General features: G+C 43.6%; 1 protein-coding gene and 1 long non-coding RNA gene across 2 annotated transcripts in view; one reads left to right on the top strand and one right to left on the bottom strand.

The window, feature by feature from the left end:
* The window catches only part of LOC309394639, a 64,013-nt gene extending 53,963 nt beyond the window's left edge, over nt 1-10,050 (top strand). The window contains exons 2-3 of the long non-coding RNA XR_014175760.1: nt 9,760-9,881; nt 9,924-10,050. This is a non-coding gene — a long non-coding RNA (uncharacterized lncRNA). The remainder of the gene's footprint in view (nt 1-9,759; nt 9,882-9,923) is intronic.
* The window catches only part of ETV6 (ETS variant transcription factor 6), a 130,334-nt gene that overhangs the window by 11,697 nt on the left and 102,927 nt on the right, over nt 1-15,710 (bottom strand). The window contains exon 5 of the mRNA XM_081958002.1: nt 11,929-12,471. Within this exon, the coding sequence (XP_081814128.1) occupies nt 11,929-12,471 (543 nt within the window). The remainder of the gene's footprint in view (nt 1-11,928; nt 12,472-15,710) is intronic.

Here is a 15,710-nt window from a genome sequence, read left to right as displayed (position 1 = left end):
AAATTCTGAACTCAACACACACAAGACACACTTTTATTAGCAGGAAAAGGAGAAGAGCTATTTTGAATATTAGAGAACTCTTGCCAACAGTTAATTCTGCCACCTGCTTTTGCACTTATCGGCTCTAAATAAAAGAGACAATTTGTCATTCTGAACGCAAAGGTCACTCGGGATAATGCAAATCCCCCCCAGTGACTGGGGTTTTGTGATTGCATGACTGCTTTACTGTGCATGCCACAAATGCTAGAGGCTCAAGAATGCCCTAATCCTTTCGGATAAATGAAGCCTGGAAACAACAGTTAACAGTTTGATTTTGGGGGGGAGAGGGGGAGTCAAAATGTATTCAAACGGCGCTTTTAGATGTGGTTGTTTCTGCAGTCTTTCAAGGGCACAGCACCTCGCTGGTGGTGGAAACTTGGGTTTGAAGGCCTCTAGATCATAAAAGGACCAAATAAGAAATCCTAGATGTCAGTATCTAAATCACTTTTCCCAGCCGTTCGGCTTAGTTGCTGGCTATTCTCTACTGGTTTGCTATGAAAATAGAGCTGCCGTATCTGGGCTGCACAAATTTGGGTGGCCACCAGATGGCAGCAAAGAGTAGGTGCTTTATCTCCATCTAGTGGTTGCTTATTTTTTTGCAGCCTGATGCAAAAAACACCAAGGAATCTATCAACAGGTTGCTACTCCAACAGCTACTGCTACCATGCAAACTACAACAGGGGCTTTTATGGGTCACTCCGTCCTGCTCACCTGGTTCCTTTGCACCTCTGACATCTTTGAAACCATCCAGCAGTTGTCAATAGTCCTACCCGGAGGTAATATTCAGCTCCTTCGGACCAGTTTGCCCGAACTGGTAGCGGAAATCACGGGTGGGCCTGCCTACCTGCCCCAGCTCTATGCCAACCCATTCAGACAGTTTTGAGGCCGAGCACATGCGCCGAAGGAGCACGTGTGAGCAAAGCACGGGTCGGGCGCATGCATGGAAGTTAGCAGGCATGCATGGGGTGAACAAAATATGGAACCCACCACAGCCATAGTGAGCAGATCTGAAACTTTATTGAGGATTGGGCCTAAATCCAAACACAATGGATAGCAACTTTGGTCAAGTGGTAAGGCACCAGGTCTGAATGCAGGAGACTGTGAGTTCAAGTCCCATCTTAGGGATGAAAGCTAGCTGGGTGACCTTCAGGTGACCTCTCTCTCACAGCCTGACACACCTCATAGGGTTGTTGTTGTGTGAAATATAGGAAGAGGAAGGTGTGTTGGATACGTTTGCTGCCTTGAGTTACTTGTAAAACTAATACAGGTACCGTATTTTTTGGAGCATAAGGACGCACCTTTTTCAAAAAAGAGGCTGAAAATCTGGGTGCGTCTTATACACTGAATGCAGCATTTTTTGCCTCACGAAACCCCGCCCCCCCTTCATCAAAATGGCCGTGCAGAGCCTTTAGGAGGCTTTCAGGGTGTTCCTGGGGACTGGGGAGGGCAGAAATGAGCAAAAAATGGTCTGTTTCCTCCCTCCCAGCCGCCAGCAGCACTCAATAAGCTTCCTAAAGGCTATCCATGCCCTTTTTTTGACAAAAAGGGCCCATTTTTGTGAAAAATTGGCAGTTTTTTGCTCGTTTTTGTGTCTCCCCCCCCCCCCCGGAGCACTCTACAAGCCTCCTAAGGGCTATTCATGCTCTTTTTGGGGGGAAAGGGGGGGCATTTTTGCAACAAACGGGCCATTTTTGGGAGGTTTGCAGAGTGCAAAAACTTTAAAAAAAATTTCCTCTTCAAAACCTTGCGTCTTATACTCTGGTGCGTCTTATACTCTGAAAAATACGGTAGTTCTCAACTTACCACAGTTCATTTGGGAATTCTGGGAGTTGAAGTCCACAAGTCTTAAAGTTCCCAAGTTTGGACACCCCTGATTTAAGGACTGTTCAAAGTTACAAACGGCACTGAAAAAAAGGGACTTATGACCGTTTTTTCACACTTATGACCGTTACAAGTCTCCTCATGGACAACTGACTCATATTTATGACGGTTGCGGTGTCCTGGAGTTGTGTGATCCCCTTTTGCCACCATCTGACCAGCAAAGTCAATGGGGAAGCCAGATTCACTTAACAAATGTCTTCCTAACCTAAGAACTGCAGTGATTCACTTAACAAGTATGGCAGGAAAGGTTGTAAAATGAAGCAAAATTCACTTAACAAATGTTTCACTTAGTAGCAGAAATTTTGTGGTCATAAATTGAGGACTGCCTGTAAAGGTGGTATACAAGTGAATCAATAAGAGTGATGAATGGAAGGCAATTCCCACATTTGCCCAGCTGTGCTCTCTCCCTCTCCCTCCCTCTCTCTTTCCTTCCTTCTCTCCCTTTCCCTCCCTTTCTCTCTCTCCCTCTTTCCCTCTCTCTCCCCCTCCCTCTCTTTCCTTTCCTCTCTCCCTTTCCCTTTCTCTCCCTCCCTCTCTTTCCCTCCCTCACTCCCTCTCCCTCTTTCCCACTCTCGCTCCCTCCCTCTCTTTTTCTCTCTCCCTCTTTGCCTCTCTCTCTCTCTCCCTTTCTCTCTCTCTCTCTCACACACACACTCATCTGCATCACATATGAGTCTTCTGATCTTCAGCAGTGCCTTATGGATCCTATGTAAGGCTGAAGGGCCAATGCAGATGTGTATCTCCGGATGTGAGTTTAGCAATCAAACCAACTTCTAAACTTGCCTATCCTGGAACCAGAGATGTAATTTACTGGAGAGGACATCCAATATATACAGTGAATTCCTGCCTATCAGGTTCATTGGAATAGGTACAAGTTTCCTGGTGCCCTCTGATTAATGGGGCAGGAAGTTCTCAATTGCAAGGTCTCATTTTAATCAAAGGTGATGAAAGTTAAGAGTCGACTTGTTTATTTTTCTAAGGCTAATTTAATTCATTCGTTAGGCAAACTGGGAGGTAAAATGACATGAAAAAGGCTTCCCCTCGCAAGGGGTAGAAAGCTTGATGACACTGAAAAATAGGCCACACTTGTTTCAATCATTCCATTAAAGAAACCCTCTAATTCAGGGTTCCCCCAACTTTGGCAATTTTAAGGCCCATGGACCTCAACTCCCAGAATTCCCCAGTCAAGATGGCGGGTTGTGGAACGGGATACTTTGCTCTAATTCATTTCACTACAAAGCTTCCATCTTCCCTTGTTCTTTTTTGAACAATAATAATAATAATAATAATAATAATAATAATAATAATAATAATAATAATAATAATAGGGAAAGTAAAAATAGTGGCCATATTTCCAGGGGAGGAGGGCGTGTCAAAAAAGACAAGATGGCAGCTATGCTCAAGTGATCTTTTCCTTTTCTTTAATGTGTTCCATGTACAACATGGTGTCAACTGTGCAGGTGTGGCCCACTTGCTTGACTTTTTCGACCCTCTGTGAGCCTGATCTCTTTAACAGATTAACAGAGTTGGAAGGGACCTTATAGGTCATCTAGTCCAACCCCCTGCTCAAGCAGGAGACCCTCCACCATTTCTGACAAAGGGCAAACCAATCTCTTCTTGAAAGCCTCCAGTGATGAAGCTCCCACAACCTCTGAAGGCAACTTCTGTTCCATGGGTTGATTGTTCTCACTGTCAGAAAGTTCCTCCTTATTTCTAGGTTGAATCTCTCCTTGTTTAGTTTCCATCCATTATTCCTTGTCTGGCTTTCAGGTGCTTTGGAAAATAGCTTGACTCCTTCCTCTCTGTGGCAGCCCCTCAAATATTGGAAGACTGCTATCATATCTCACCTGGTCCTTCTCTTCACTAGATTAGCCATGCCCAGTTTCTGCAAATGTTCATGTTTTAGTCCCCTAATCACCCTGGTTGCTCTTCTCTGCACTTTTTCTAGAGTCTCAACATCTTTTTATATGTGTGACCAAAACTGGATGCAGTACGCTAGGTTTGGTCTTATTAGGGCTTTATAAAGTGGTATTAGTACCTCACTTGATCTCGATTGTATATTAATGCAATTTAGGATTGCATTGGTGTTTTTGGCTGCCGCTGTACACTGCTGGCCTTAATCGATTCCAGCTTCTCCCATTGTCTCTGCTTCTCAGAAGCTCTCTGGGATAGCTGCAAATGCGCAATCATGTGAGCCCAGAATGCTGCAACTATCAGCCATGCACGCTGCTTGCCAAGTATCTAAGTTTTGATCGCAAGACCGTGGAAGCACTGCAAGGACAGGGTATAACTGGCTTTTTTCAGCATCCCTAGAGAAAGCCTCATGTTTCTGCCTTTCTACAGGCAGAAAATTCTCCATTCTCCATTTCCGCTGAAGCTAGGAGGCCACACAACGCAATGCCCCCAAATGCTTTTCACTCCCTACATTCACATGCTGCACAGAGAGGATGTGACATTTTAACGTGAAACTGGTCTAACTGGAGGAACAAGCACATCTCCAGGAACCAAAACCCAGTCTCTTTTTCAATATTCCCACCCTCTTTTGACGCTGAGAGTCTTCTTCTCATCAGGAAGTCAGCCCTGCATGGAATCTGTCTTGGGACTGAATTTATATCTCAAGGTTTAGCGTTTTGTAGTTCTTTTACCGTTGACTGAGTAGTCTTCAAATGGCTTACAGGCTAATTTGCTGTGTCGAATTCACCTAATAAATCAATTGAGGATAGAGTTGAGACAAGAACTATTTCTATTAGGGATCACAATATATATATGTGATGAGCCGAAGGACAGAAAGGAGGAGTAGTGACCTTCCTCCCATATTTAGGCATACCAGGGGTTGTAACACAAATACATACCTATTTCCCTGGCTCAACTGATAAGGAGGCGAGCCTGTGGCTTAGTGGCTAAGACTCCTGCCTAAGATATAATACAGCCCAGGTTCGAATCCCAGTAAGGGTATGGCTAGCTGATGAGAGCTAATTAGCTCGAAATAGATCTATACTAGTCTCCCTTTATTTTTTTATCAGTACAAATACAACATTATATATATATATGTTTTCATAGATTTTCACGGGTGTAGGTATGCTGGTTTTGTTGTATTCGGGTCTTTTCCCGTGTAAGGTTGAGATTGTCTTTGCAACGTTTCGGCAGGATCTCACCTGCCATCTTCAAGCTGTGGGCTTAAAATGTTTAAGCCCACAGCTTGAAGATGGCAGGTGAGATCCTGCCGAAACGTTGCAAAGACAATCTCAACCTTACACGGGAAAAGACCCGAATACAACAAAACCAGCATGCATATATATATATATATATATATATATATATATATATATGTATGTATGTATGTATGTATGTATGTATGTATGTATGTATGTATGTATGTATGTATATATATATATATATATATATATATATATATATATATATATATATATATATATATATATATATATATATGTATGTATATATAGATCCTGACGTGCGCAGAAATGGACAAGCTGACTTTAGAGCTCAAAGACAAGAGCGAGACAATACCACGAACTCTGGGACAAATAGTACTGATGGTTAGAAACGAGGGAAAAAGTTTGGGACAGAAAAAACACGGATAAGTTAAGAACTGGAGAATATGGTATGAATATTGCATGATAGGTAGGAATTGGATATGTATACGTACTGATAGTAACTACCGTATTTTTCAGAGTATACGACACACCGGAGTATAAGACGCACCAAGGTTTTGAAGAGGCAAATTTAAAAAAAAAAAGTTTTTGCACCTCCCAAAAATGGCCCGTTTTTCGTGAAAACAGGCCCGTTCCCCCCCCCCCCAAAGGGCATGAATAGCCTTTAGGAGGCTTGTAGAGTGCTCCTAGAGTTTTTTTGGGGGGGGTTTGAGTAAAAAAAGACCCGTTTTTCACTCATTTCTGCCTTCCCCAACCCCCAGGAGCACTCTGCAAGGCTCCTAAAAGCTCTGCAGGGCCATTTTGGTGAAGGGGGAAGGTTTCGGGAGGCAAAAAAATGCTGTATTCGGTATATAAGACGCACCCAGATTTTCAGCCTGTTTTTGGAGGGGAAAAAGATGCATCTTATATTCTGAAAAATATGGTATACAATGAAAGGAATTAATGGGTAGGTAATTTGACTGATTACACATGCCTATGTAAAGGAGATATAAACTGTTATTGCTGTAAGATCAAAAATCTCTATGGAAATGATTATGCCAGAAATGTCACACTTTGTCCAATGTTTTTAATATTTATCTAACAAAGAACATTTTATTTAAGAAAAAATCAATTGAGGGGAACACAGATTTTTACAGTGACTGCATGGGGTTTCGTGGTTTTGCACCCAGCCAATTGTTTTGCTTCAAAAATCTCCTTAATATTTCTTTGGAGCCTAGGAGTGGTAACAAGAAGTCATTACCAAACTGGTCTCGAAGGCTTAGATCAGTGTTTCTCAAACTTGGCAACTTTAAGTCCTGTGGACTTCAACTCCCAGAATTCCCCAGCCAGCTATGCTGGCTGGGGGATTCTGGGAGTTGAAGTCCACAGGACTTAAAGTCGCCAAGTTTGAGAAACACTGGCTTAGATGTTGGGTTGTTGGTGGGGACAAGTCTATGGAAATGATCAAGATGGAGGTTGCAAGCACATGACTTTGTATGTTTTAGATAAGAAACAGTGGCTGGAACTGGGTAGCAATCGCACTTAGACTTATAGACCGCTTCACAGTGTTTTTACAGCCCTCTCTAAGCGGTTTACAGAGTCAGCCTATGGCCCCCACAATCTGGGTCCTCATTTTACCGAGCTCGGAAGGATGGAAGGCTGAGTCAACCTTGAGCCTGGTGAGATTCGAACTGCCAAATTGCAGGCAGCCGGCAGTCAGGAGAAGTAGCCTGTAGTACTGCATTCTAACCACTGCGACACACAGTGGGTAGGTCTGGTTTAATGAAAAGAAGGACTAGGAGAGACATGATAGCAATGTTCCAATAACTCAGGGGTTGCCACAAAGAAGAGGGAGTCAAACTATTCTCCAAGTCACCTGCGGGTAGGACAAGAAGCAATGGGTGGAGACTAATCTAGGAGAGACGGAACTTAGAACTAAGGAGAAATTTCCTGACAGTTGGAACAACTGGTGGGAAGGTAACAGCATTCCATGCGCTTTCGATATTTAGTCATCCCGGCCACATGACCACAGAGACGTCTTTGGGCAGCGCTGGCTCTTCAGCTTTGAAACGGAGATAAGCACCGCCCCCCAGAGTCAGGAACGACTAGCACATATGTACGAGGGGAATCTTTACCTGGGGAATTCTGGGAGTTGAAGTCCGCAAGTCTTAAAGTGCTCAAGGTTGGATACCCATATTCTAGTTTCCTCCTTAGCTGATAAAAGAAATCGACCCACTTTGCAGCAACTACTTTCAAATTGAAACAAAGACTTAAGAATAAAAATTACGAACACAAAAAAATAGTGTTTTATTGCCCAGCCATTTAACAAGATGAAGAAAACAAGCAGAAAATGTCTCTCCATGGAGATTACAGGTACTCCTCGACTTATGACCACAACTGAGCCCAACATTTCTGTTGCTAAGTGACACAGTTGTGAAATGAACGGAATCATGCGATTCAATTCAATTCAGTTCGGTGAATCAGTGGAACGGCTTGCTTCCAGAAGTTGTGAATGCCCCAACACTGGAAGTTTTTAAGAAGATGTTGGATAATCATTTGTCTGAAATGGTATAGGGTTTCCTGACTAAGCAGGGGGTTGGACTAGAAGACCTCCAAGGTCCCTTCCAACTCTCTTATTCTATTCTATTCTATTCTATTCTATTCTATTCTATGAGCCATCCAGCTCTGGAGAGACCTGAGATGTTTCTTGCAAAGTCTGCCACTCAACTTTCCTATAAAGCGAAGGAACAATCAACCTGAACTCCAGTTCTGATCCTTTTGGGTCCCAGATGAGCACAGGCCATAGGTAAGACAACAGAGTTGTGGTTGATGGAAGGGAGACCCTGCCCAGGTCTTGAGACCAACAGGTTGATCCCTGTTCTCGGTTCTTCCTTGTGGCAGGGAGTTCGCAAAAAAACCAGGCAAAGCTAATTCAAACCATCCTGGGTTAAATCTATCACCCCCTAATGAGCTGTTTCTCAACCTAAGCAACTTTTAAGACGTGGATTTGAACCCCCAGAATTCCCCAGCCAACACTGCCCCAACATCTTTTCCTACACAACAACCTTCCTTTTTATTGGGCATTGAGCTTTCTTCATTATCTGGATTGTGAGCAGGGGTGAAATCCAGCAGGTTCTGACAAGTTCTGGAGAACCGGTGGTGGAAATTTTGAGTAGTTCGGAGAACCAGCAAATGCCACTAGGGCTGGCCCCAGAGTGCGGTGGGAATGGAGATTTTGCAGTATCCTTCCCCTGCCTCGCCCACCAAACCACAACACGCCCAAACCACGCCTACAGAACCGCTAGTAAAAAAAATTGAATTTCACCACTGACTGTGAGACATCTCTGCTTCCTGAACGGTTTACATTCTGGATGATTGTAAGTAAAAACAATCACGAAACAGTATGAATGTGTGTCTCGAGATTGCTGGCTTGTTTCTCATTTCCACTCCAGGCGCGTCACATCTATTACAAATGCGGTGTGGACTACGTTACTTCTAATCTGCATACAGAACTTTGGAGAGTGTGCTGGTTTTAGAAAAAAAGGAGTCACCAAATTCACTTAGTGAAATGCTGTAGATAAATTAAAGGCATTTTCTGCTTTAGCAAGAAGAACAGGGCAATTTAGAAGTGACATGAAATTGGATGGAAGACATTGAAATCCATCTTAAAATTCTTCTGTTCACTGAGAATGACAACCCTTAATTTTTCTAGGCTGGTCTATTTCCCCTACTCCTTTCCCTAGCCACAATAGGAGATTTATTCCTCCTAAACCACAGCATTTTTATCAGTCACAAAATAAACATCTTTTTTTTTTGAGAAACGTTATGAGTGGGGGGGGAAATCAAGAAAGATTAACGAGAAGGCGAAGACTATTTATTCTGTCCAAAAAATTGTCCCCAGTTTTATTAACATAAGTTTCCTAAAACTACAGCTGGCCAAAATAAATAAACTATTTTTCCTTCTTAAAAGAAGCGTAAATATATTTTTATTCTGAGAGCGATCAGAACTGGAAAAGATCTCGGGAAGAGAGGGAGGGAAGAGTCAAAGCCAGATTGGCCTAACAACATGTGATTCACTTAAAAATTGCAGCGATATGCTAAACCAGAGCTCCCCAAACTTCCCAGCTTTACGGACCGGTGGGGGGAACAGGGGCAGAGAGGGGATGGGTCTGTGCGAGCATCGGGGAAGCGTACATGCAGCTTTGTGTGAGCAGCAGGCATACACACCTGCCACAATCCACCTGCACAAATGGAGCATGAACATCTGTGCTTATCCATTACTCACACAAATGGAGATGAGTGAGCACGCTCGCCCACCACTTCCTCAGCCCAGTTCCAAAAGGCTCAAGACCAGGGGTGAAATCCAGCAGGTTCTGACAGGTTCTGGAGAACTGGTAGCGGAAATTTTGAGTAGTTTGGAGAACTGGTAAATGCCACTTCTGGCTGGCCCCAAAGTGGGGTGGGAATGGAGCTTTTGCAGTATCCTTCCCCTGGAGTGGGAGGGAATGGATATTTTGCAGTAACCTTTCCCCGGAGTAGGGAGGGAATGGATATTTTACAGTATCCTTCCCCTGGAGTGGGGAGAGAATGGAGATTTTACAGTATCCTTCCCCTGGAGTGGGGTGGGAATGGAGATTTTGCAGTATCCTTCCCCTGGAGTGGGGAGGGAATGGAGATTTTGCAGTATCCTTCCCCTGGAGTGGGGTGGGAATGGAGATTTTGCAGTAACCTTTCCCTGGAGTGGGGAAGGAATGGGGATTTTGCAGTATCCTTCTCCTGGAGTGGGGAGGGAATGGATATTTTACAGTATCCTTCACCTGGAGTAGGGAGGGAATGGAGATTTTACAGTATCCTTCCCCTGGAGTGGGCAGGGAATGGAGATTTTGCAGTAACCTTTCCCTGGAGTGGGCAGGGAATGGAGATTTTGCAGTATCCTTCCCCTGGAGTGGGGAGGGAATAGAGATTTTGCAGTAACCTTTCCCTGGAGTGGTTAGGGAATGGAGATTTTGCAGTATCCTTCCCCTGGAGTGGGCAGGGAATGGAGATTTTGCAGTAACCTTTCCCTGGAGTGGGCAGGGAATGGAGATTTTGCAGTATCCTTCCCCTGGAGTGGGGAGGGAATAGAGATTTTGCAGTATCCTTCCCCTGGAGTGGGAATGGAGATTTTGCAGTAACCTTCCCCTGGAGTGGGGAGAGAATGATGATTTTGCAGTATCCTTCCCCTGCCACGCCCACCAAGCCACACCATGCCCACCAAGCCACACCCACAGGACCAATAGTAAAAAAAAATGAATTTCATCACTGCTCAAGACCCAGTATTGGTCCATGGGCTGGGGACCCCTGTGCTAAACAACCATGAAAGAATGGCTATAAAATCAGGCGACATTCCCTTAACAACCACTTTGCTTATCAATGGAAATTTGAGTCCTAATTGTGTCTGTTAGTTGAGGAGTGTATAGTGCATCCCTGCCTTCCCTATTCCCCTGCATAATCCTGGTTCAGCTTGTGGCTCATTCTGCATTTTTAGGAGAAATCTGGGACATGGATCTAGCTAAGGCACAGAAGTGTGCAAATGCATCCCTGTTAGTGAAAGCTGTGGGTTTTGCTCTAAAGCAGAGGTGGGGAAGTATGGGCCCTTTAAGACTTGTGGACTTCAACTCCCAGAATTCCTGGCTGGCTCAGGAATTCTGGGAGTTGAAGTCCACAAAAGGGTCATAGTTGCCCACTCCTGTTCTAAAGAGGCAACCATGATAGGCATGGTTGCACCTGGTGGGACCCAGAAGAAGGGCCTTCTCTGTGGTGGCTCCCTCTTTCTGTAACATCACCCCCCCCCCAAGAGATTAGAATGGCCCCTATTCTAGCACTTTTCCGGAAGGCGCTGAAGAACTGGTTCTGCCCGGAGGCTTGGGGAACCCAGAGCAGGATGGAGCCCATTAGATGACTCGTGTGATCTGCTGTCACTGGGGCGGATGGTGATTTTAGTATATTAATTTATTATATGACTCTTATTTTATTATTTGTTTTTTTAAGTTTTATTTATTTTATTTGCATTACATTCAATTCAAATTTCATTAAATAGTGTGTGGCCTGGGTGCAATCATATTTAAGCAGTCATCATATTAATCTTTGCATTAGTATTCATCTCATAATAATAATAATAATAATAATGTAATAGCATAGTGATATAATAACAGTAATACTTAACATTGTCATCTTTAGCAACTCTCCTCTTTAATACTTTTGTCTTTTAATATCTCTTCCCTTCTAACTTCTGTCTCTCCTATCTAGCTATCAATGCATTAAAAAATTAAGTATGCCCCATGTCCAAAAAAGAAAAATAAAGTAAGAAAAAATAACGAAAGAGAGGGGAGGTAAGGAAGAATAACTCCAGGTAACAGCAAAAAATAAAAATAAATCCCTTCGTCATCTCATTGACAGCTTCAGTGATAGTTGCTATGCCTTAAAGAAAAGAGAGGAAAAGAAAAGTCCAAACCACAATAGGAAAAAAAAAATCATTTAACCATTGTCTATTGCCCGCCTCGATGTTTTAGTTGCTATGCGTTTTTCTGTCCTGCCTCCCATATTCCTCCCTTTCACCTCTAATTCTATCTATTTCTACTTGGCCTAAATATTCCTCCCATGTCTACCCTCTTCCACTGCCTAACTTCTCGGCTTTCGATTCCAGCCCCCGTCTTCCTTTCAATTGTATCGTCCAACCTCCTTGATGTATTTTCGTTTCATTGTTTTCGCATGAGGTTTTGTATTCAGCAAGCTGCCTTGAGCCGCCACGCGCCAACAGGCGGCAATATAAACCCCCTGAATAAATGAAAACAAATAAACACGTGGCACTGACCTGCGATTCTCCCAATTGGCATTGCGTGCTCTTCAGGGGGCGAGACAGACACCATGATGTGGTTCATAAACGCCAACTCCTCGCGGTGGGACAAGTTGATGGGCTTCACCTCTCTGTGCAGCCCATCTTCGGATAGCCTCGAAGCTTTGAAGTCAACTGAGTGGCGGGGGTTCAGTATCAAGGGGTGCATTATCGGACTGGGCATCAACTGGATGACCCTGGTATTTTCCTGGCGAGGACTGGAAGGCTTCTGAGCGACTTCTGACGGTGTTGGGCAATGGTTGCTCTCAGCCGGAGAGACCGAGAGAGGATAAGACTCCTGGTGGTTGTTCTCTTGGTGTCGCGTGCCCAAGAGCCGCTCAGCTGGCGAGAGGCGACGAATAGTGTTCTCCAGGGGGGACTTCAAGGACCGCTGCTCAGACTCCGGGGAAGGCCTGTGATTGGCGGTGAGGGGGGATCTGGAGCGGTGTAAGAGTTCAATGGTAGGTGGATTGTGATGCATCGAGTCTGTTGACTGTCTCGTAGCTCTTGAGATAAAGTTGTCTGGGAAACAAAGAAGAAGAAAAAAAGATAAGAAATTAAAAAAAAAAAACAGGTGCCATTAAATGAGCCAACAAAACTATATGCACTTTTACAACCAAGGGTGCAGCCTGTAGTTCCAAGATGAAATAATTAAATAAAAGTTTAGTTTAGTTTAGTGTCATTGCACATCGTACAACGAAACTAAATGCCACCTTCAGTGTACATTATAACTATAGAAATAAAAACATAAACACACATCCTTCACATGCTATATAATTGAATGAAAACCCAATATTTCATTAATATTATACCATATGCACTGTACCATAGAATTCAATATAGTTACTGCCCTGAGATAGAAGCTGTTTTTCAGCCTATTTGTCCTTGTTTTTAATTAATCCTGTACCGTCTGCCAGATGGTAATAGTTTAAAAAAAAAAAGGCGCCCAGGATGAGATGGATCTTTAAGAATGTTTTGAACTTTCTTAAGGCAGCGGGAGCTATGAAGCTCTTCCAAGGAGGGGAGAGGGCAACCCGTGATCCTCTGGGCAATGACATTGACCCTCTGGAGCGCTGTCCTATCTGCCACTGCGCAATTGGCAAACCATACACAAGTGCAGTAAGTTAAAATACTCTCTATGGTGCAGCGGTAGAAGGTCACCAGCAGTTTTTCATCCAGTTGTTGTTTCCCGAGAAGTCTCAGGTTGTATAATCTCTGCTGGGCCCTTTTGACCAGGGCTGCAATGTGAGCGCCCCAAATCAGGTCCTCTTTTATGATAACACCCAAAAACTTAAAATGGCCACTTGCTCCATTCGGTCACCATTGATAAGCAAGGGCTGGATGCCTGATCTATTCCTTCTATAGTCCACTATAAGCTCCTTGGTCTTATTGGTGTTAAGGACCAAGTTCTTAAGTTATAAAGAAATTGTAACTTAAGTAATAGTTACCCCATATTTTTGGAAAAGGTCTGGGAAGAATCACACTTCTTGCCAGCTTGCACATAAAAAGTCTGAACGAAGCCTACAAAGTATATAACACATATGCATACACACGGACGCAAATACCAGGAAACACTGTCAAAACTAGGCAAAAATAGTTACCTAACATATTGTGTAAAAATGATTAGGGTATAGGGTTTGTGCATCCACAAACACCTGCCAGCTCTCAGAAGATATGGTGAGCCCTCCTTCATCTCGCAAGATATGGACAGACTAAGCCACAGTTTCATCTGGGAAACTATTAGCATCGTACATCAAGCCAAGTCCAAAAATGTTAGGCAATTCCCAGAAGCTGGTCTTTCAGACAAATCAGCCTTCAACAAACCCCTAGAGATAAACTACATTTACATACCAGTCAAGAATTTAAAAAAAAACCTAGGGAGGAAATAAAAAGACTAGAACATATCCATCCAAGCAGCCTATGCTCAGACAAGCAGGGATTGATACCAGACAAAAAATCAAGCAGAAAGTAACACTCTAATCCAGTGTTTCTCAAACTTGGCGACTTTAAGTCCTGTGGACTTCAATTCCCAGAATTCCCCAGCCAGCTATGCTGGCTGGGGGATTCTGGGAGTCGAAGTCCACAGGACTTAAAGTCGCCAAGTTTGAGAAACACTGCTCTAATCAAAGAACAACCAAGGAAGTCAAGACACCCTTACCAAATCTGGCATGGCAAGCTACTGCATATAAGCAGGCAGGAAACCATCAGACTCACTCGGGATGGATACTATTACCAAGTTGGGTAATGAAACAGCTGCAAGGAACCAACTTAACACCAAGTTCACAAGTCTACCCTGAGATATAGATACACTTTTTTTCAACTTGGAAAGTCCTGACTATAGGTCAACAAGACTCATGGGAAGTCTTGAGAACTGTTGTCTAAAATACAGGTAGGGAAACAGGTTGAAGAAGGTGTAAAGTTATATTAGCATGAGAGCTGATCACATTTTCAGCCACTGCTGTCCAGAAAACCCTTTCCTAAATGCTTATGGTCCCTACCATTCCCAATGAAATAATATGCACAAAAATTTAAAGACTCTGAAATATTCACAATGGAGGAATGGTTGGTGAAGATGATAGAATGTGCAAAATTGACTTGTTTAATTAGAGAAAAGACAATAACTACATTTGTTAGTGACTGGAAATCCTTTGTGGACTTTCTTTTTTTACTGATAGTAGAAAAAATATAATTGTGATTTATGGCTGATTACCAAGGTTGGATAGAAAGGAGAGAAGTCATAATGTAATCTTAGAGAGAGAGAGAGAGAGAGAATAAAATTGAAATGCATTTATTGCTGCAATGAAGATTGGAAGCAATTTCTTTATATTTTGCCTTTCTTTTCTCCTTTTCCCTTTCCCTTCTTCTCACCACTCTCCTTTTCCTTTATTTCCTTTTTCCTTTCCGTGATTTTATTCTGTAATGATGTCTTCAGTAAGAATCCATTGGAAAAAAAATATATTATCACTGCCTTTTCAGATTCAAGAAGACCTACACAAGAATGCACTCTTTTGGAAAGCCAAGACAGGGACTTTATAAAAAGGTAAAGGTTCCCCTTGCACATATGTGCTAGTCGTTCCCGACTCTAGGGGGGCGGTGCTCATCTCTGTTTCAAACCCAAAGAGCCAGCGCTGTCCAAAGACGTCTCCGTGGTCAAGTGGCCGCTGTGACTAAACGCTGAAGGTACACGGAAGGCTGTTACCTTCCCACCAAAGGTGATTCCTATTTTTCAACTCACATTTTAACGTGCTTTTGAACTGCTAGGTTGCCAGAAGCTGGGACAAGTAATAGGAGCTCACTCCATTATGCGGCGCTAAGGATTCGAACCACCGAACTGCAGACCTTCCTGATCGACAAGCTCGGCGTCTTAGCCACTGGAAGGGGCTTTATACCCCCCCCCATGTAAATCTTCAAATTTAGTGGAACTGTAATTAGTTCCAGCCCATTTGTGTGACTCCCTAACCCTACCCCTCTTCAGCAGGGAGCATTTCTGCTTTTCCATTTTCCCCACCGGTTGCACAGGGACCGTTTGAAAGATTTACAAAGTCCCAAGTAACATTTTAGATCCCCCCTCTTGCAATCCCAAGAGGTCCTTTGCTGAAGACCCCCCCCCCCCCCCGGGGTCACATCCAGCTGGGATTCTTCCAGTGCCTCGCACTGACCTCCGCCTGACTCCAGCCCCCTCAGACGCTCCTCGTGTCCAAAGACAGCACCCACCCGTTTCCTGGCTGGAGCTGGAAAGGAAACGGGCCTGGTGTGGATTT

The sequence above is a fragment of the Natrix helvetica genome (assembly GCF_964273705.1).
Source record: "Natrix helvetica genome assembly, chromosome: 6".
NCBI lineage: Eukaryota > Metazoa > Chordata > Lepidosauria > Squamata > Natricidae > Natrix > Natrix helvetica.
The sequence above is the reverse complement of the archived record's forward strand: the minus strand, read 5'-3'. Positions and strand labels throughout refer to the sequence as shown.